The sequence below is a fragment of the Sorex fumeus genome, unplaced genomic scaffold (assembly GCF_029834395.1).
Source record: "Sorex fumeus unplaced genomic scaffold, SorFum_2.1 ptg000008l, whole genome shotgun sequence".
Taxonomy (NCBI): domain Eukaryota; kingdom Metazoa; phylum Chordata; class Mammalia; order Eulipotyphla; family Soricidae; genus Sorex; species Sorex fumeus.
In genome coordinates, this window is record NW_026606065.1 from 14,289,775 (window position 1) to 14,312,101 (window position 22,327).

Here is a 22,327-nt window from a genome sequence, read left to right on the forward strand (position 1 = left end):
GCAAAAGTCCAACCTTGTGTCATTCTCATTTATACTAGATGAATCTCTCAGGAAGGAAGTAGTTGTCTATTACTAGTTTTATTTAGTTCTCATGAAAGACCTTACTGATCTTTTTCAGTAACATAGCAAAATAAATGAAAATCACTAGCCTGAATTGAAGTAAAATTTCCATTTCAATTTGCTGTCAGTGAGATACTCCTTTAAAGTAGGTAATGGAATTATACCTTGATGCCATAAAGAAAAGGATTGTGTAATTCCAAATCTAGGCAGATGCACATTCACACAACACACAATGAGTTGTCCTTGACACAATGAAGAAGTAGTTATGCTGAGAAAAATGAACTGTGATAAAGTTTCTTGTGTTCAGTTTAATAGGTTAACTTAAAAAAAACTTTTTTTTTGGGGGGGGAGGTTTGAGACTGTACCTGATGATGCTCAGGGGCTACTCCTGACACTCTACTTGGGTTACTGCTGGCGGTGTTTGGAGTGCATGGCTCGCACTCAGCCAGTTGAGTTTTCCAGAGGCTTCCAAACTTACACTTTTAGTTAAACGATTATATTTTTCTTAGTCTTGTAAATTGTAAATTCATTGTGGGGAGGAGAATATCTTCATTTTTCTTTAGAACGTTTCCTTAGTGCTTGCCCATATTGGAACACTCAGAAATGCTCACTGATGGACTAAATTAAAATATTTACCACATACATTTTGTCAGTGGTTATTCAGAGAAGGATGATTCCAGGTATGAAAATGAGAAATATGTGAAAATCAGAATTTTAGATGTATAATGAAAGTGGGTTTTAGCAAGGAACTTTGCCAAAATTCCATCAAAATAATTAACATGCAAATTGGAATTCACATTGCACGCCTAAAAACATTTGTTCTATAGATGATTATTAGTGCATATGTGGTGTTTATGTGGATGCACAGATGTGTTCAGAAATCTCTGATCTATGATGTGGCACTCTGAACAATCCAGCCTGTATTCACAGATGAATTACATTTCATTCCCTCATTATCCTGTGCCACAATTGCATCTTGCGTATTTAAATAGGTGTACCAATTTACCCAGAGAGAATTACATTTTTGAGAAAACAGCTTAATGAATTACTTCACATTTGCAATAAGTAACTTTAATGAACTATCAAAACAAAGGATATAGGTTTCCTGGTTAGCCATATAATTAAAGTTTCTCAAGGTGATTAGATATCCATTTTTTTTGAGAACTGAAATATCACACACATATAATGCATGCATAGTTTGAGTTACTAATTCACGAAGGAATTAGTGAATAAAATTAAATGAGTGGTTTCTTTTATATTAAGCATAAGAAAGAGGAGTGATCTATTATTTTATTTTGGCAACTTTTCAATCTAGTCATTGAAGACGAGAATTGTAATTTTCTTTTGTATGTAATATTTTATTGTATATAAGAATACACAATAGAATATGAGTTATCATTCTGGAGAGGAAGATTAGAAATTTTACTTCTGGATATATTTCCATGAAAAGCAAGAAAATAGGCTGAAGTTTGAATTATAATACTTTCTTAGTCTAGTTATGAAGTTTTCTAGTAGATATTGAAAACAAGGTTATACAATTTTCACTTTAGATTGCTCTAAAATTTTACTAATCTCAGATATAATGATCAATCACCAAATGCCTTGGATGTCTGCTTAGAAAGTCAGGATTTATTTTGCAAGATAAGGTATTATTTAGAGAGACTGTGTGCAGTAATTCAGAAAGCCTTTATCTTAGAGTCAGGTGCATTCAGAGTGCTGGCTTTGTCATTTACTAACTGTGTGATCTATGGGAAACGATTTAACCTCTTTGCTCTAATTTGTTTATGTGTGAACTTCAAAGGGTTGTTTGAAGCACCGGCATTTGATAGAAATTAAAGAAAGTGTTGTTTTATTTTCCTTTATCTTCTTTTAAAAATTTCCACTGCAGTTTGGAGAAAAACTAAAATAAAATCCCTCTCAAGCTAAGAAAGTTTACTCTGATAAAAATAAAATGTTTAAGTCTTCTCTTTAACTGCAATATACTGGGTCATTTGTAAGCAGGATTTTTTTTTATAAGATGTTAGACTACTTAAGTTAACTTATTTACATCATGAATACACAATTTATATTTTTATATAATTTAGAAGACCATTCTAAAATATGTGTTGATTTAGCTGTTCACTTTATTTTCTTATCTTTGCTTCATTTATTTAGATGTGGGTATTTTGGGAAAAAGTTGTGGTAGCATTGAGAAAAGCAAGAATCATAAAATTGGCCTGAGCAATAGTACCACAAAAAGGTCATTTGCCTTGCACATGACTGACCCTGTTTCCATCCTTTGTTTCTCATATGATCCTCTGAGCACCACCAGATGTAATTCCTCAGTGCAGACCCACGAGTAACCCCTGAGCACCACAGGATTTGGCCCCGAAACAAACAGCCAAACAACAAAACAAAAATGAAAAGAAAGAGCTCTAGGACAGTTAGAATGTTGTGAGAAGGGGCACCAATGTAGTAACATGAAAACCTGATGTCTTACTTTTACCCCTTTATAATATGGACAACGTTTTTTTGCTTAAATCCCCTTCCTTAGTGGAAAGAAGGAAAAGACTTCATTCTCTCCAATTTTGATTTTCTATCTGCTCATGACAATAATGAAGTTTAACTACGGGGAAAAAAATTTTACAAATTAATTCTAGATTCAGCAGAAATAGAGACCATTTGCCAGAGGGGATGGCATGCCAATGTTGTATAAAAGGGAAAGAGGTAATGTTCAGCTTTAGTACTTTGACAGTTATCATTCCCATAATGCTAGGAAAATTAGTTGACCAGGAAATATATTTCTAATTTGAAATGTCTGCCAAGGAACTTTCTCATTTTAAAAGGTAAGAGCTTGGCACATGGTGGTGCACATACTATATTTTCTTCATACCTGTTGCCAAAAGTTTTCAGATTTAGATCAAACAATTCTTTGACTCTGTTGTTTTGGGGCACAATGGTGGTGCTTGGGGGCTGCTCCCAGTTCAGTGCTCAGGGACTACTCCATGAGTGGTGCTCAAGACATGTGGTCCTGGGGATTGAAACTGGGTTTCCCACATGCAAAGCACACACTACAACCTATCAAATCACCTTCTTGGTCCAACAGCTCTTTGTATATTACATTTTTTTTCTGATTCTCTCTTAACACCTGATAAGGTATAGGAAGCAGTCAGTAAATATTTGGATTTCAAATTACTAGAAATTGTGTATCTTTTCAACCAATGAGTAAAATCATATAAAATCTAAATATTCAACAGCTGGTTAAGCCTCTATGGAAAACAATATGATCACTTCTCAAAATACTAAGAATTGAGCTTGTATACTGACACTGTCTTCCCATTGTTCATCGATTTGCTCGAGTGGGCCCAGTAACGTCTCCATTTTGAGACTTGTTGTTACTGTGTTTTGGCATATCGAATATGTCACGGGGAGCTTGCCAGGCTTTGCCATGCGAGTCACATACTCTAGGTAGCTTGCCGGGCTCTCCAAGAGGGGCGGAGGAATCGAACCCGGCTCGGCTAGGCTGGCTGCGTGCAAGGCAAATTTCCTACCACTGTGCTATTGCTCCAGCCAGAGCTTTTATACAATACAGCAATTCCACTTCTTGGCATCCATCCCAAGGACCCCAAAACACTGCAGCACTGTCCTCCTATTGTTCATTGATTTGCTCGAGGGGGAACCAGTAACGTCTCCATTGTGAAACCTGTTGCTACCATTTTTGGCATATCGAATATGCCATGGGGAGCTTGCCAGGCTCTGCCGTGCAGGTGGGATACTATTTTAAAAATTTGCTTTCTTTTGTTCATTGCAACCCTATTCCCCAAACCCAAGATTGGGAAACAACCCAAGTGTCTACGAACAGATGAGTGGATAAGGAAAGTATGGATTATGTACATACTGGAGTACTATTCAGCTGTAAGAAAAGATGACTTCATGCAATTGCCACTTGTGGATGGAACTAGAGTATTGTGCTGCAAAAAGTCAGTCCTGAGGACAGTAACACATATAGTGTTACTTCTAACATATGCAATATAAAAAAAAACATAGTTTGGAAATAAACAATGATCAAAGGCAACAAGACCTAAGAATTGGTCTATAGATATGAACTTATTATGGCATGGTAGAGGTAAGGGGAGTAAATTGGACCTTGGGACATTAGGCGAGGGAAGCAGACCTTCTGCTGGAGAATACATTAACCCTGACATTTCCAGTAACGTAAATCACAGTGCCTCAATGAAAATTAGGGGAGAAGTTCTTTCATTTTAATTTTCCTCCTGAGTCCTAGTTTTTCCTTCTATTCCTCCACCCCCACTTCTAGCTCTTCCAAATGTCTTATTAAGCTATGGCCACCCCACAAGATGTCTTCTCTAGCATGCAGATTTCTTCCAGGTCCAGATTTTCTTTCTTTCCTGCTGCCTCTTTGGCTGCCTCTGATTCTAATATTCTCCCATGTAAGCTTTCAGGACACATGTTCTCTGTGGAGTTCAATAGGCCAGTTCCTATCGAGACATATTATTAGCTGGTGACTAGGCTGGTTCTCTCTGAACCTTGTTTTAATAGATTCTACCTCATGTGGTTGTGATAAGGACAGAAATAGAAATTCAGCGATATAAAGAGAAAGCCAGCAGTCAATTCAAGACATGTTTTAGAATCTTTTTAAATTGGATGACCATCATACTACTTCTCAGGCTATGCTGAAGTAATGCAGAACTAGAAACTCTTACATCCAAGGAGCCACCCACTTCCCATGGGAAATCTGTTTCAAGTAACAGGAAATTTGCTTCACTGAAACCAACCAGTTTGATTTGGTCTCCAGTCACTTAGTTAATGGACCACACTTAAACAGTATCATCTCTCTCTTGAATGACCTGTTTCAGTCCTCTGAAAGAACAGAAACTGTCTGCCTTCTTTTTCTAGTTTGAACTTCAATGGATGCTGATTCACTGTGACCCACTGCGACCCAGGAGAGAAACTTGCCATGAGCTGCCAATCAGGATAACAGTGAGTTTCCGGGATGACCTGTAAGAGCCGCTTCCAGCCCTTTTAGCTCTGTGCACCTCCGCACACCGGGGCTTCAAGGCCTCTAGACAGCGCAGGTGCTACACGACTCAGGTATTCAGGATGTTCAGGAAACTCGGGTGCCACTAAACCCCGGCAGGTAGGAACCACTTCAGGTGTCTAGTTCCACTTTTGGTGGCTGAAGACCCTCCCCTATTCCCCTTGCAAATACCACTGCGAAGGCTGGGTGTCTATCCAGAGCTCAGGGACACACAGGTACCCAGGGGAGGCGCCTGGAAACCCGAGAGGCCACGTTTGCGGCGTGTGGCCAGGGAAAGGGTTAAGGGGGACTTGTCATCCTATCCGTCCTCCCAGCCCGCAGGTTCTCCTCCAATCCCCAGGACCCTTTCCTGGACCATTCAAAAAAGGGCCGCAGGGGAGGAAGCCTTCCAGTCTGGCACATTTTACACAATGCCCGGGCCCCGAGGGCGCTGTCTGCAGGGGATAGGAGCCCCTTTATGCGTGAGGGGAGGCCAGTAGGGCCGCCAGCAGGGACGAGGCAGGGCATTACTAGCCCGGGGTGGCCGGCATGGCCTGGTCGGCGCGGGTTGTCGGGGCGTTGGGGCTGCGGTTGCTGCTGTCGGGGCTCTGCGTGTGCGCGGCTCAAGTAAGTGGTGCGGGCGTTTGGAGGGCGGGGGAGGAGGTTTCTTCTCACTTTCCCCCCCGTCTGTTCTTCTCCAGCCCAGCCAGACCACAGACCAGGTAAGCGGAGGTGCAGAAATGTTTGCATTCCTCCCCCCTTCTCCCTGAAGCTCACTGGCAAAGGTGAGGGCTCAGCCGTCGGGGGTGGGCGCCGCGGGGAAGGCGCGCAGCATCTTCGGGCCCGTGGGACCGTTTCCTCCAGCCCCGGGGCACCTGCCACGAGGACCTGGGCTGGGAGCACCTGCAGCGAGTGTCGGTGGGGGGAAAGGGCGCCAGCTTTTTCCTAGGAGGACCCTCACCCTGCCCGCAGGCTCGGGCGCCGAGACTGGGATGCCAGACTGATTGGGTCGTGAGCCTGGCTGCTTTTGACCTGCCTCCTGGAGCAGGCCTGGCCCGAGAGGCGGTATCCGACCACAGCCCGCAGCACCTAGCCGCGAGGTCCGCCCGAGGCGCAGGACTCAGGGCTGGGAACCCGCAAAACTGCAGAAACGGCCCGACGGCTCCGTGGGGCCCCTTCTCCCCCGCCACGCCGCTCAGGGCGCAGAGGGGTCGGAGACCAGCCAAGATTTCAGGGTTTGAGTTTCACTTACAAAGACCCCATTGTAACCTGTCTGGTAGCTGGAGTTTAGAAAAACAAAGTTTTCCTGTTGAAAATACCCCCCCCCCCCCACATCTCTCTATTGTCTCTTTGTCTCTTTCCCTCTCTTCTTTCTCTCTCTCCTTCTTTCTCTTCCTCTCTTTCTTTCTTTCTTTCTTTCTTTCTTTCTTTCTTTCTTTCTTTCTTTCTTTCTTTCTTTCTTTCTTTCTCTTTCTTCCTCTTTCTTTCTTTCTTTCTTTCTTTCTTTCTTTCTTTCTTTCTTTCTTTCTTTCTTTCTCTCTTTCTTCCTTCCTTCCTTCCTTCCTTCCTTTCTTTCTTTCTTTCTTTCTTTCTTTCTTTTTTTCTTTCTTTTCTTCCTTTCTTTCCTAAACAAGAAGTCTTTCAGAGGTCAGTTTGTTTACATGATTAAAGGGGCACACCATAGGATACACTTGAAATGGGATGTCATTTGAGTTTTTTGTTTGTTCTTGTTTTGTGGCTGCCACACCTGATGGTGCTCAGGGCTTACTCTGGCTCTGAATTCAAGGTTCGCTCCTGCCAAGCTCAGGGCACCAAATGATGTGTACATAAAATTAACCCAGGTCAGCTCCACGCAAGGCAAACGCTTAACCTGCTGTCCTATCTTTCTTTTTGGAAGAGAGTGCAAAGAACCCAAGCGAAGGCGTGGGCTACAAGTAGAGCTGAAATGAGGCGAGGCTACCCCCTTCTCTCAATCTTTATTTCTAGAGTGTTGCTCCTAGGTTGGGGCTTAGAATTAGAATTATAGTCTATGCTATTATCAATCTGCTGTGGGGGCTCAGTGCCTAGCAGTTCCATTTTGAGACAAACAGTAGCTGCAGTGACTGATTAAATGGGGTGTGTACTAGACACCGTTTCCCTTTCTGAATCCCTTTCAAAGAGGCCTCAGCACCTCTCTCCACAAATCCTCCTGGTTTTACTGCAGGCTGTAGTGGTGGGCTCCTAGGAGCCCTCTTCCCACGAGGTAAGTTTGTATGGCCTCTCTCACCTGTTGTTAGCATCATTTAGAATCTGGCCTTGCTTAAGGAACCCTCTTCACTTGAAAGTTTAAGTGACATTCATTATTCCCCAAACCGGGTGTTTACATGGAGATATCTGGGATACTAGGAGTTGGGGTCCTCTGGTCTTCTGGTGTGGTTCCATTGTAGCCCGACTTGCTCCACCTAACCTTATCTGCTGTTTTTGCCAGAGAGGTCCTCCGGGTGCACAAGGTCCTCCCGGGCCTCCAGGACCCCCTGGAGTTCCAGGCATCGATGGCATAGATGTAAGTGTTTCTGTGTTCCTTAGCTCCTGCTGTCCTGCCTTTTTCTTTATGAAGCTCTAATAGTTTCTTGGAACTGCGGGGAGACTCCTAATAGCCTGACGTTGGTTTGGGGAGGAGGAAAGTAAACCTGGCTTACTGTCCCTTTTGGATAAGAACCTCTACCATTCAGCCCTCACCCTGCCCATGTCCGCCCATGTGTGACACACTTGGGATTCTTCGAGGAGGTCCCCAGAATCTCCTACTCATGAACTGTTTCTGCATTTTCTCCAACTCCTCCAGGGTGACCGAGGTCCAAAGGGTCCCCCAGGCGGCCTGGTAAGCTGATCAGCCCTCTCACCCTTCACTTGCTTGATTTCCTCTGATTTGATTGAGTGTCATTTTGCACCTTTTTGTTTAGCCTGTGTCTCCTCCCTTATTCAGGGTCCTGCTGGAGAACCAGGCAAGCCAGGAGCTCCAGGCAAGCCAGGCACACCTGGATCAGATGTGAGTTAATCCTGATTCTGGGCATGAGGGGATATGGCAGAGGGAGTAGGGGGGAGAGGGGAGGGCATTGGGAATGGGTGAGGGGAAGGAGCAGTATGAGAGAGAGAGGCTGTTTGGGTTGGATAGGCTGGGTTGGGGGGAACTGTGTAGGAGAAGGAGAAAGATTTGATTTGAAGAGTGCCCTATTGTCCAGTTGAAATAGAGCGGAGAGCTGGAATTTGGCCTCGTGCTCCAGCCTCTGGCTTGAGACATCCGCTGCTCCATCTGGAGATTGCTAGCGCTGGTGGTTCAGTCTCAGAAGTCAGCAGGAGGTACCTGTTCTGGCCTGTTCCTTGCCCACAGTGAGTGCCTTGAGAGGATGAATCCTATTGACCAGCTAGTCCTCTTTATTCCTGCCCATTCACGGGCACGCTGGAGGATCATTTAGAAAAGGAACCTCAGGAAGGCAGATGAAGGTCCAGAGTACTCCTAACCATCAAGGAAGAGAGCAAACAAAGATCCTTTTGAGGGGAGACAGCTGAAGTGAGTGGGGTGGGTGGGGCGGAACAGAAAAATGAGCAATCCTCCAGAAAACGTAAAACTAGCTTCCCCATTTTAGCCCTGGGCCTTGTTTTTCTTGTTTGTTGTTTTATTTTGTTTTCCTTCACTGAGAAATGTCTGAAGTTTCTTGATGATGGACAACTGACTCTCCCCATGTCTGCATGTCCCTCTGATAATATGAAGGATGCTCAGACATTGGTTTGTATGGCAAATTTAGCACTAAGTAATATTTGTTTCAGAGTGAACTAGCTTTAGGATCCTTTACTTCTCTTCACTCCATGTTTTCTTTATTCCTGGTAGAGATCCCACCTCAAGCCAGCTTAACTTTGTCCCTAGCAAAGGCTGGGGCAGGCATGATACAAAGGCAAGTCAGATATGACCCGTCACTTCTTCAACTTGACCTTTGAGTTATGACTTTCTGTGGTTTCCAAATCACAATTGTAAATAAAAGAAAGCATGTGAAGGCTGGTGATTATAATTTCCAAGAACTTATGAGTAGAGCTTAAGGAGAAAGTAAGAAACACACCCATGACCTCAATTTAGGTCTTTCATAGAACTAAGCAAAAAAATAACTTTACTATTTTGTATTTGTGTAGAACACTTTTTCTGGAGACAGATCCTTCATTTTGTGAGGAAAAAAAAACCAACTGAATTTCAGTAGTTGTAGCATAGCGGGTAAGGCATTTGCCTTGCAAGCAGCCAACATGGCTGAGCCGGGTTGGATTCCTCTGCCCGTCTCGGAGAGCCCTGCAAGCTACTGAGAGTATGTCGCCCGCAGGGCAAAGCCTGGCAAGCTACCCTTGACGTATTCAATATGCCAAACACAGTAACAATTGTCACAATGGAGACGCTATTGGGCCCACTGGAGAATAGTGACAGTAACTAAAATGACCAAGATATAGTTTTGTGTGTGTGTGTGTGTGTGTGTGTGTGTGTGTGTGTGTGTGTTTTAGACCGATGACCATAATAAGGGTTTTTGTGTCATCTAGTGTATTAGGAAATAGACTTGCTTTGTTTGGGTTTTCTATGGATTCAAAGGGACAGTGCCTGAGGCCCCTAAGAACTAATTTTTGGATGTTTCAAACTGATGCCCGCAGGGAAGAATGGGCTTTTATTTTACAAAACTTTGATCCTGAAATGTCCTAAGGAAAAAAGTGTAAGGACATTCAAGCACTCTCTTGAGGTTAAAAAGAGAAAATAAGGAGAGAAAAGAAAAAAAGGAAAAAAAAACCCTCAACTCTTATGCTTGTGCCTTGCTTTAGATATTGCCTATAACTAAGCATAATAATAATAATAATAATTAATAATAATAACAGAAACTTTACTAATTTGCATTCGTGGAGATCATTTTTCTCAAGCCAGGTTGATATCAACATTATTTCCTTTAACCTTCAGCAACAGCCAGGAAGGCAGGCTTGGCTTGTTGTATTCTGCAAAGATAAGGGAACTGAAAAATTATGAGGAAAAGTGTTCTCCTCAGGGACCCAGAGGTATTTAGTAGATAAAATAGCCAATGAAGTCAGATTTCTTGATTTTCAGATTGAGCGTTTTTTCAGATAGTTTTGTCTCCTATGTATATAAATAAATTTTTGGGGAGGTGTCCCAAGCAGGACTCAGGAGTCAAGGTGGGGACTTCTAGGCAGACAACTGTTTAGTGCTCCCCCTAGGGATTAGCCACACTCCTCCTCATTCTCCCCCCACTTACCCCAGGGCTGATTCTAGGACCACACCCAGCATTGCTCAGGGCTGCTCTATTGATGACTGGGCAATGGTGCAGTGCACTGCAGGGGAAGAACTAGGGTGGGTTGGAGGCTCTAAATACCTGAACTGTATGTCCTGAATTTTTATTTTTATTTATTTATTTTCTTTTTGGGTCACATCCGGCGATGCACAGGGGTTACTCCTGGCTCTATACTCAGGAATTACCTCTGGCAGTGCTCATTGTATTTATCTTGGGAGTGGGCTGGAGCTATAGCACAGCGGTAGGGCGTTTGCCTTGTGCGCAGCCAACCCGGTCGAGCTGGGTTCGATTCCTCCACCCCTCTCAGAGAGCCTGGCAAGCTACCAAGAGTATCTCACCCACACGGCAAAGCCTGGCAAGATACCCATGACGTATTGGATATGCCAAACACAGTAACAAGTCTCAAAATGGAGACGTTACTCGGCCCGCTCGAGCAAGTCAGTGAACAACGGGAGGACAGTGACAGACAGTGACAGTGCTCAGGGGACCATATGGGATGCTGGGAACAGAACCCGGGTTGGCCGCGTGCAAGGCAAATGCCCTACCTGCTGTGCTATTGCTCCAGCCCCTATGCTGAATTTTTAAAGAAAATTTTGTGGGTTTTTTTTCGAGGGAGAGTGGGGGAGACATACCCTGTGGTGCTCAGGGCTTAATCCTGGCTCTGTGCTTAGGGTTTACTCTTAGAAGACTTGGGGGACCTTCTGGGGTGGTTGGGATTAAATTTGGGTCAGCCATGCACAGCAAAAGCACCCTATTTATTGTAGTATTGCTCTGGCCCATGAATTTCTTAAATAGACAAATAGGACAAAATGGTGATAGTGAATTTTTATTGCTGGATTGCATAGTAAGAAAAATAATATGGACAATTCAATGGGTCAAATAATTATAGTTCATAATTATCAATATTAAGTAAATATTAATGTGGTTCCTGGTCACCAAATTTAGTACTGGAGCCACATAGGATTTATGATTCTGAGCTGAAAATTTTTCTTGTGTCCTTTGGTTCATTTGACATTTTAAACAAACTTCTTACATTGAATTGAGAACAGACATTGGAACATGAAACAGTAAGGACTACATCAGGGTTTATTGTTATTTGTTCCTGAACATAGGGAATGAAGTAGGTAGAAAAGCTCCAATAATCTTTTCCTGATAGATGCTGCTGATTGTGATAGTGGGATGTTAAGCCCCTAACTTCTTTGTCTTCTGTTCCTAGGTTCATTGCAAAGCTGAATATTTTGGAAGTTTGTGGGGGAATTAGTGTTAAGAAATGGTGAAGTAAATGATGTATGAAAGTATATGAAAGGAAAGGTTTAAAAGAAATTATGCTGTTAGTGGATTTTTAAAATTTTTTATTTTTTATTTTTATTAGTGAGACATCATGAGGTACAGTTATAGACTTAAAAATTTTTGTGCTTGGGTTTCAATTATACAATGATCAAGTACCCATCCTTCCATTAGTAGATTTTTGAAAGAAATGATTTTAAAAAGTGGCAACTCTACTTGTAGAAATATAACTTGAGTTGCATGGTCTGTGCCCTTGACTGCTGAAAGGAAATGGCAATTGAGGGCAGATATTCTCTGCCAAGCTGCAATGTCAGAAAGTTTCCAACACAGTCAGCTTCAATAAGCATCCATATTGAATTTTATTTTTATAAGCATTTGCATGAAAACTGTAATTTTTGTTACTGGTAATATTTTCCTCTGTCTTATTTTTTGGGGACGGGAGGATTTTCCCAAGTTGTACTCAGGGGGACCCAGCAATACTTGGCCCAGTGCTTCTCAGTTTCAGCAGTGAAGAGCCTCCTAGTACCACTCTGGTATATCTGGGGATCACGTGGTACCTGGGATCAAACCTGGGATCAAACCCAGGACCTCAGACCCTGAATCCAAATGTGAGGAGTACATTCCTTTGAATTATCTCCCTGCTTCTATTTTTTTCTTTTTACATATAAGAATTACCGCAAATTGGAATGGTATTTAGTGTGTGTGTAAATCACTTGATCACTTGACATCCCATTATTCATCCATTAGCTTGAGTGGGCACCAGTAACTTCTCCATTTGTCCCTGTCGCGTGCTAGTGTAGCCCAATGGCATCTGCTTGCTCCGGGAACATGAAGAGCCTCAAACCATTCGTTCAGGTTCTTGATAAAGAAGTCTGACCTTCTCGTAGGTGGGCAGCCACGCGTCCTTTTGACGTCCTGTGGAATCCAGTTGCTAACAGCTCTAGTCCAGCGGTTGTCTCCAAATTGCGTTGCGTGTCCAGCCCATCTTATTTTTGATGCCTTGGCAAACTAGACAGCATCCTTGATTCTCGATCGTCAACAGAGGTTGGAGTCCGGATTCTTTCTCTCACTTGAGTGAAGCGTGATACTCCAGGCATAGCTCTTTCGATTCTTTGGGAGACCCGATAGTGTTCTCATCCTGTTTTCGTAGGTCCCAGATATCTGAGGCGTATGTTAGTGTAGGGAGAATAGTGGAGTCAGAGATATGTGCCCAGAGCTGGAGGTTCTTTGTCCTCTTAGCTATTTCTTCAACACTCTTGAAGGTGTTCCATCCCTCTCTCTATCTCCTTCCCAGCACAAGTGCCAGGTCATTTGTCATGTTGAGTTCCCAACCTAGGTACATATAAGTTCTGCATTTAGAGATGTTCATTCCATTGAGAGCAAATGGAACATCAGGAACTAGTTTGTGTAAATGTGGAAGATAATTGATATTATTCATATTATATTTATATTTTGCAAACAAATATATAATGTATAATTCAGATATGTAATAAACTTAAATATTTGCTATAAATTATATACAGATATAAAATAAATGACATTTGAAATAGAAGATACATTTTATATAATTTATACTAATTTACATTGTTAATTATAAATGTATAGATATTTATGTAATTTCTCCATTCCTACTAAAACTTTTGTTGAAATAGACTCGCTTTAAAGATGTAAAATTAAAGAAGTCAGAGTTTGGTTATAACCTTATATCTAGAGAACAACTATTATCATTAATGGTATCGGTGAGATGGTCTTTATCTTATTTTATAGGGTCTACAAGGTAGACTCTGCACTATGTCTCCTGCCTCCAAATTGATATATTCTTAGGATTATTTGTTATAGTATGGTCGAAAAGCTCTTTAAAATAGTATTTGCTAATTTTATAGTATCCATCTCAAATAGGCAGAGATGAATTAGCAGCAAATACAGCAATTACAGTTAGAACATGCAATTTTCCCTGGCAGATCTTATGTGATTAGGATGGAGCGTTAGAGAGACATTATTCTGAAAGGTCAGTGTAAATGAAAATAGTTAATAAAGAACAGTCATCATGGTTAAGGACTAGATTGTTTTGTTTGCTCATTTCCAGAACCTTTTCCTAATGAGGTTTTAAGTTCCTGGAGGAAACAAAATGTGTTTCATGGTTCATGTGAACTCTTCACAGTATCTAGAACAATGCTGGCCATACAGTAATGATGATAAAAAGAACAACAGACATTTTATTCGGTACCCACACTGCTAGCCAGCTTGAAGTGTTGAATATATATTAGCACATGTAATCTACGAAATTACTATAGGGTGTAGATATTGATGTTATACTAATTTAGATCAGCAAAGTAAGGCACTGTATAGTTAAGCAACTTGCCTGTGACTGTAAAGCTAATTAGTAGCATATCTGAGATTTAAACCAATTTTAAAGATGATGTAGAAGGACAAGTGTAATATTGCACTCAGCTAAACTAGCTAGCCTAATCAACTTTATTTAATACCTGTGTATTAAGTATGTGTTACATGCAGGGTCGATAAACTACAATTGTAATATAATGTAATCCTTTATGGACTTTATACTTGTCTATATAGTTAGTTTGTAGAATTGACTGTAACATCTGAAGCTGGAATGTAATTTCAATTTAAAGAAGCTCCAGTGATATAATGTAATTCTTATCTTCATGGACTTTTTATACTTGTCTGTATAGTAAGTTCATAGAGTTGACTGTGACATCTGAAATTGGAATGCAATTTCAATTTAAAGAAGTTCTAGCGATAGACATAATTCATCATGTCTAATGGAAGATACTTTAAGACTTGACTGGGACCAGAGAGATACTATAGCCAATAGGTGCAGGCCTGGCATGTGGCTGACGTGGGTTTGATCACCAGTACCACTTATGTCCGCAGAGCACTGCCATGAGTGATCCTTGAGCCCAGAGCAAAAAGTAAACCTGAAGTACAGCTGTGTCAGCCCCCATAAACAAAAGAAAAGAAAACAAAACAAAACAAAGCAATAGAGAAATGTCCTGAAAGCAACCTCCAGACTACCAGTTGGTTTGGGTTCCCTAGCTGAAATGTTGCTTAAATATAGAAGCAACTACATCTAATCTTGTTATTCCAATCACAGACTGGATGTGTAGTGGACTCTGAGCATGGAATTTCTCAGGAATAGTATTGGAGTGTATGTGCTTAAAGTGAGAGGGGAAAAAAAGTGAGAGTTAGAAGACAGAATAGAAAAGTTAGAGAGTTAGAATATTTGACTAACTAATATTCTCTATTAGTCAAATATGCTGTAAAGGATGTAAAATCTGTGTACCTTTTGGTAAGTCCCTGCATATCTGATTTGGTGAAGTCCAAAAACCAATGTTCTCTTTCAATAGGTGCTCATGCCTAAATTACAGTGTTGTAATGAGACTAGGAATACTGAAAATCACTGTCACTGTCACTGTCCTCCCGTTGTTCATTGATTTGCTCTAGCAGGCCCAGTAACATTGTGAGATTTGTTATTGTGTTTGGCATACTGAATACGTCATGGGTAGCTTGCCAGGCTTTGCTGTGGGGGCAAGATACTCTTGGTAGCTTGCCAGGCTCTCCGAGAGGGGCAGAAGAATCAAACTCGGGTCGGCTGTGTCGGCTGCGTAAAAGGCAAACACCCTACCCGCTTGTGCTATCGCTCCAGCCCGAAAATCAAAGTCTCAAAAATCAAAGTCTCTTTTGTTTATTAGTTTTTCATCTCAAGTAAATTTCTGGCACTTAACATTTTTAACTCATGTTTTGTATTTCCTTTAACTCACTTTTAGGCATAATCAGGGAAATAAAGAACTGTGAATATGTACTAATAAGGAAAGTGAGAATGTTTAGAAAATATGTTTTCATAGTGCTTTAACATCAAAATACATTTATAACTGTGCTTACAGTAAAAGGTTTAAATCTTGCACATTGAATGATACACATGAAAATATACACTTAATTTTAACTGCTTTTACAAAAGGTGATGTTGAAATATGTACATTTTCCAGCATTTAAACTCTGGAAGTTAATTTTTTCTGGCAAGAAAATAGCTCAGTGGGGGTATGGTGCCGCCAGCAGGTCAATCTGTACCTGTGAGGCGAGTGCATCAGCAGCCTCATGGCGCCTTCAGACTTCCAGATACCCCAAAATTGCTGCTGTGCCTTTGGCCAGACCCCAAAAACTTGGGGCAAAGTTTATCAAGAAAGTAAACGGCCAAAAGTTAGGTATGTGGGAAACACACCCACAAACCACCTCCGGCTCAGCTATATAATTGGAGGCAAGGCCTCTTTGGTTCCTGATTGAACTGCTTAATGGACATGATCCCAGAGACTTAGAAACGAATCTCAGAACCCAGTGGCTTTAGGTAGAAATGCGTCTGGTCTCTGCAGTAGGCTACCGGTGCTGGGCCAATCCAGGTGGGAATAGGTTTCATGCCTTGGCCTATTCCCCCTGGCGGCCCAGTGGCCGCCATCCGTCAGAGGCCACTGGATAGTCACATTTGGTCCCCCAATGACGAGACACACAGGGTCTCATGGGATGAGGGTGGAGCCGGGCTTGTCCTCCCCACCCCAACGAGACCCCAGGTCATCGCCCACGAATGGCCTCTCTGGCTCCTGATCAAGCTGCTTAACGGCCATGATCCCAGAGACTCAGAAACAAATCTCGAAAACCAGTGACTTTTGGCAGAAATGCATCCGGACTCCACAGTACGTTACTGTTCCCGGGCCATCCCAGGGAGGAAAGGGTGTTGTCCCTCCGCCTGCTCCCTCTTGGCGACTTGGTGTCTGTCATCCTCTAGAGGCCATTGGACAGTCAGGCTTGGGCCCGCAGTGACAAAACTTGTTAGGTCTCACGGGATGGGGGGGGAGGTGGAGCCGGGCCTGTCTTCCCCACCCCAATGAGACCCCAAGTCATCGCCCACGAATGGCCTCTTTGGCTCCTCATCAAGCTGCTCAACGGCCATGATCCCAGAGACTCAGGAGCAGATCTCTAAACCCAGTGGCTTTTGGCAGAAATCCCTCCAAATTTAAGTGTTAAAATTTCAGAATTTCAAAACCACATAGCCCTACTGCAGCCACACGACATCATATGTTAGTCATAACCAGCAATAGAACACAAATTGTCTATTGTTGCCTTTTCAGCAGATCTAAGTGTTGGGGTAAAATCTTAAATAATGGTGGATCTGGTGTCGAAGTAGTGAATGTGATCAAAGTAGAGAGAGAGTAATGTGGAGATCATCTGCCCCACAGGCAGGGGGAGGGTGTGGGATGGGGGTATACTGGGATTTTTGGTGGTGGAGAATGGGCACTGGTGAAGGTACGGGTGTTTCATTGTATGACTGAGACTTAGACCCAAAAGCTTTATAACTCCTCTCACAGTGATTCAATAAATAAAATTATAAAAAAAAAAGAAAATAGCTCAGTGGTAAAAGCACATGCCTTGTAGTGAGTGGTTTTGATTTTTGGTATCACAAAATATGTTAATATTCACCAGTCAGCAATTATCCTTGCTTGATGATGGTTAGAGGGCTTCAGGTATGTATAATGCAATAATTAGATTCATTATTTCTATTGAACACATTTCACTACTCTCAAAACATTATAACGACATGTAGTATTTTTAAATTAATGAAGTGAAGGATATGAAAGACTCAAGAAATTTTGTTCCACCCCACATTAGAACACAGTAATTATTGTATTTTTTTAAAAAGCAGAGACAAGTGTGTTAAATTACTGAATCTTGTGATGAACCAATAGACGTAGCAGGAACATATACATGATAAAATTTATCAATAGAAAGTAAGAAACAGGACTCATGTGAAATGTTCAAGTAAAGTATATACGAAGCATTTATTTACAGATTTTGTATAACTTTGTAATCAGCCTATTGATAATTAAGAAGATTAAATTATACAGTTAGTGGTTTGTCTAATGATGCAGTTATCTTGCTTTGTTAGGGACTAACAGGACCTGATGGAGCCCCTGGCGCAGTTGGACCAAGAGGACAGAAAGTAAGTTATTCACCTGCTACTAATTGCTGGTAATTAAAAGTTGAAGTGTATTTTTGTTGTAGTGTTTGCAAATCTACTAATATGCTAAATTGAGAAGCAGCTGAAATATACTTGCTCAGCTAAAATCATGCTTTAATCAAATTGAGTGAAATTAAAAATTAAAATGGAGTTTTAGTGATTTCAATGTTGATGCAGTTTGCATATTTACATATTCATTCGGCTAAAAGCTAAGTACAATGAAGCTATTTTTATTTTCAGGGAGAACCTGGTGTACCCGGATCTCGTGGATTTCCAGTAAGTAAATGTCAAATGATGGAATTCAAAATCTCTCATCTTTAAGTAAAATTCTGTAGCTGGAATTTTTTTTTAAACACAGATTTTGACACAATTCTTAGCACAATTTTTTAAAAACATTTTAAAAATCACACAGGACTTTATGAATTACCTAGTAAGATAAGTTGTTTGACTGTCAAACAAAAAACACTGTCCTCCCGTTGTTCATCAGTTTGCTTGAGCGGGCCCAATAACCATTTTGAGACTTGTTGTTACTGTGTTTGGCATATTGAACACGTCTTGGGTAGCTTGCCAGGCTTTGCCGTGCTCTCGGTAGCTTGCTGGGCTCGGAGAGGGGCGGAGGAATCGAACCCAGCTCGGCCAGCCTGGCTGTGTGCAAGGCAAACGCCCTACCGTTGTGCTATCGCTCTGTGAATAGAAACATTTTAGAGAAATTTGAGTGTACATCATGAAATACAGATGCTCGTTTGCTGGCTGTGTTTCCCAAGACAAACTTCTTTTCACCCCCTTTTCACCCTATTTTGTTGCTGTTTGTTTTACTTTTGGGCCACACGTGGCTGTGCTCAGAGATTAGTCCTTACTCTATGCTCAGTCTGTGCTCAGGGATGACTCCTATTGGTGCTCTGGAGGTTACATGTGAGGCAATAAATGTCTTATCCTCTGTACTATCTCTCTGGCTCTCCTCCTTCTGCTCTTATTGATGGAAAATATTTCTATGTAACGAGAGCAAATCTAAGCAATAAATAGCAATAGAGTCCTTAACCACTTAACTGCACAACTGGTTTTTAATCTCTAATAAAATAATAACCTAAAGGGCTGATAGCACAGCAGTAGGGCGTTTGCCTTGTACGCAGCCAACATGGCCGACCCGAGTTCGATTCCTCCGCCCCTCTCGGAGAGCCCGGCAAGCTACCGAGAGTATTCGATATGCCAAACACAGTAACAACAAAGTCTCCAATGGAGACGTTACTGGGCCCGCTCGAGCAAATCGATGATCAACGGGAGGGCCTTTACTTTACTTTTAAAATAATAACCATCTAATATTATTACTTAGCTGCTTTTTTCCTACATGGCACAAGAAGGCACGTTTGTGTTTTTTTTCTCCTCAGATTCTTGGCTGCTTTTTCTTTGTGTATTGATTTTTAATCTTCTTTTGTTCTTGTCATTAATCTATATTTTCCCTCCATGTTCTCAATGTATACTATTTTTCTTGCCATGTTTCAGCATCTGTCAACTTTTCATTATAATCCTATTTTCAGGAGTGAATAGCTAGCTGGCCTTTCTACCATATTTTTCAACTCAGCTCAATAGTTTATAGACATGCCTCTTTAAAAATTTAGTGAAATTTATCAAACATCTAGGTCTCTGATAACAAAATAACTTATTGATTACTTCACTATTTTCAAGCATATCCCTTCTTTCCCAAATCGATCTATATATTAAACTGTTAAAATTAAAGTAATTTTTCAAAGGATGTCTTGAAAAAGCTCCAGTTATTATTGAGATATACTGCTCAAGTAAAATTCTTGCTTGCTTTAACTGCCTAAAGATTAGAAATTATACTTTAATTATCGGGAGTTATACAGGGACTCTTCTGGATGCTTCAGATAGAATACTTTAGAAAGTCTGCACTAAAAAGCTAGTATGAATAGAGCATCACCGATAACTGTGAATAAAATCTATTTAAGCCCTCGTGGGAGCGAAAACAAAAAGAGAAATCCTGAGGGGGAGGTAAGTGAACCTGGAAAGAAAAGTGAGAAAAAGGAATTCCAGGCAGCCGATGTTCAGCCTTATGATGTTCAACGAGCATATTGTTAGGGTTAATTATATTCTCGATTCTGTGCTAGTTGTTGAGGTTAGGAGTAAAATGTGGTCGCAATTTTTTAATTATATAAGTTGTTGCTAAACTAAATATAGAATGTAAAAGAGAGACAGACAGAATGACAAGCTTTAATACCACAGTCAGCATAGTGAATTAAGATCTCTTTGTTTAGGGGCTGGAGCGATAGCAGAGTGGGGAGGGGGTTTGCCTTGCATGTGGCCCACCCGGGTTCGATTCCCAGCATCCTCTATAGTCCCCTGAGTACCACCAGGAGTAATTCCTGAGCTTAGAGCCAGGAGTAACCCCTGAGCACCGCCGGGTGTGACCAAAAAAGATCCCTTTGTTTAGGCTATTTCAGGAGAACACCATTTTGTTTTCAGTATTCGTTAGATTTAACTTGGGGATGTGTTGCTGACCCTTTTACTCTCCTGTCTCTATATGTGGAATGTTTATTCCGGGAACTTGCAAACATCACATTTTGAATTGTGAAGCAGTGTGTTTTGTACTGCTTTTGATGCAGGTATCTCTAAGAGACAGAAAAATTAAAAAAAAAATAATTCAAACTGCCAGTTGTGGTGTGACTCTTTGTCAGGAATATTAAGTTCTCCTGAAGGCAAAAATGAATGATATTATTTTGATTTTCATGAAACAAAAAGTTTGAGGACTCGGGAGATAGCACTAACGGTTGCAGAACATGACGTTTGGCAGGAGCTAGGACCTGACTGTTTCTAGCTCCACTTGTTCCTCACCTCCCATTGCTGCCTTTATGGCTCAGCACTGCACCCTCTGCTCCACTGTCAGACCTAGTATCAAAGCAGCCCTGTGTACCCCGAACACTGCTTAGGCTTGCACGCTCCCTTCCAAAAAATTGGAAAAACTACTAATGATGAGTTTAGACTAAAAAGAACTTTTTTTTTTGGGTCACACCCGGTAATGCACAGGGGTTACTCCTAGCTTCCTGGTTCTGTACTCAGGAGTTACTCCTGGCGGTGCTCAGGGGACCATATGGGATGCTGGGAATCGAACCCGGTTTGTCCACGTGCAAGGAAAACACCCTACCTACTGTGCTATCTCTCCAGCCCCAAAAGGAACTTTTATAAGAGGAATATTTGCAAAACTGAAATCAGTTTCTGGTTCCTTCAGGATTAAAGCTATCTTTGTTCGTCTCCTCCAGTGCTTTCTTTATTCTGAACATTGCTATATGATTTTCTAATGAAGTTCAGTTTATTTTAAGCTGAGGGGTTTTTTTTGTGTGTGTGTCTTAATTTATACTATATGGTAATCACATACCATAATAATTCTTTTCCTATTTTAGGGACGTGGTTTACCTGGGCCTCCTGTAAGTATCATCTCAGTTTAATTTCACAAAACCTATAAACACGATCTATTTGTTTTTGATCCCACCCTTTCTCTCCAACAACCCTCAATCTTAGTTTATGATACAAATACAGTGGTGTTTATGGTATTCTACCTACATGGTTTTAGGGTGCTGCTATGAAAGGACCCTTATATCGTTAAATAATTAATTTAAGAAATTTTCATTCCATTTAAAGTAATTGCAATATAGTCAAATAATTCTATTGTCTACAGGATAACTATAATAGCATAGTATACAATATGTAGAGTATAGTATAGTATGGACTGTAGCCTATAGTGCTATAGTCTCTTTTTTAAAACCAAAGCTAGCACAAATGATAATTCTAAGTTGGTTGCTCATTTCATTTGATAGAATTTGTGACCCATTTCAAAACCATCTGTAAACAACCATGTCTTTTTGTCTTGTTGCCTTTAGGGTCCTCCTGGGGCAGCAGGACTCCCTGGAGAGTTGGGTCGTGTAGGACCAATCGTGAGTACTGTAGATCATTTTTATAGTCGTTTGATGATTTAACAGAAGGTGTTATAGGTAGAACAAATTATATTATCTTATGCCCCTTCAAACAAAGAAATGGCAGATAACTAGAATGAACTGAGGTTCATTATAATAGCGGGGACTAGGGATAGTAATACTGCCTTCATTTTTAGAAAAGAAAATTATGAACTAAAAATGATAAGAAGTTTTTAGCTAAACTTTTCTTCCTAACTTCCAGAGTAGGTGAGGAACAGGAATCTCACCTTCATTTTACAGATTCTCATCCAGGACTAGGATCCAGTAACTTTTACATCAGACTTCCTGAAATGAAAAGGAAACAGCTTAGAATTATAGTAATGTATTTTTATAATTAATCCTATAAAATATAACATTTGGCAACAGAGAGCTGAACTTTATAGAAGAAATGCCTGGTAAATGTTTGATGTTAATATTTAGCTATTTAAATATGTTAAGGTGATGGCATTGCATAAAGATAAATAACTGTAAACCTATTAAGAGGAGCTATATATTATAGACTATTCTTGTTTATATGTGCTTTCTAGTTGATAAATATATTGGACACATAAATGTGAAATAATTGTGAAGTTAAAGTAATCACAAGATGCTTAAATGTTAAGAGTATGCCAAAATATTAAGAAGAAAAACACAAATCAGAATTAAT

The 22,327-nt window shown here is 41.0% G+C and overlaps 1 protein-coding gene across 2 annotated transcripts in view; it reads left to right on the forward strand.

Moving 5' to 3' along the window:
* COL9A1 (collagen type IX alpha 1 chain) overlaps window positions 1–22,327 on the forward strand; it is a 104,171-nt gene that overhangs the window by 18,116 nt on the left and 63,728 nt on the right. The window contains exons 6-14 of one of the 2 annotated variants that reach the window (XM_056109616.1): window positions 4,957–5,040; window positions 5,779–5,799; window positions 7,545–7,619; window positions 7,899–7,934; window positions 8,040–8,102; window positions 17,627–17,680; window positions 17,939–17,974; window positions 21,112–21,135; window positions 21,589–21,642. In XM_056109616.1, the coding sequence (XP_055965591.1) occupies window positions 4,957–5,040; window positions 5,779–5,799; window positions 7,545–7,619; window positions 7,899–7,934; window positions 8,040–8,102; window positions 17,627–17,680; window positions 17,939–17,974; window positions 21,112–21,135; window positions 21,589–21,642 (447 nt within the window). Of the gene's footprint in view, window positions 1–4,956; window positions 5,041–5,626; window positions 5,705–5,778; window positions 5,800–7,544; window positions 7,620–7,898; window positions 7,935–8,039; window positions 8,103–17,626; window positions 17,681–17,938; window positions 17,975–21,111; window positions 21,136–21,588; window positions 21,643–22,327 lie in introns of those variants that run through there. The other variant, XM_056109620.1, reaches the window with a different exon arrangement.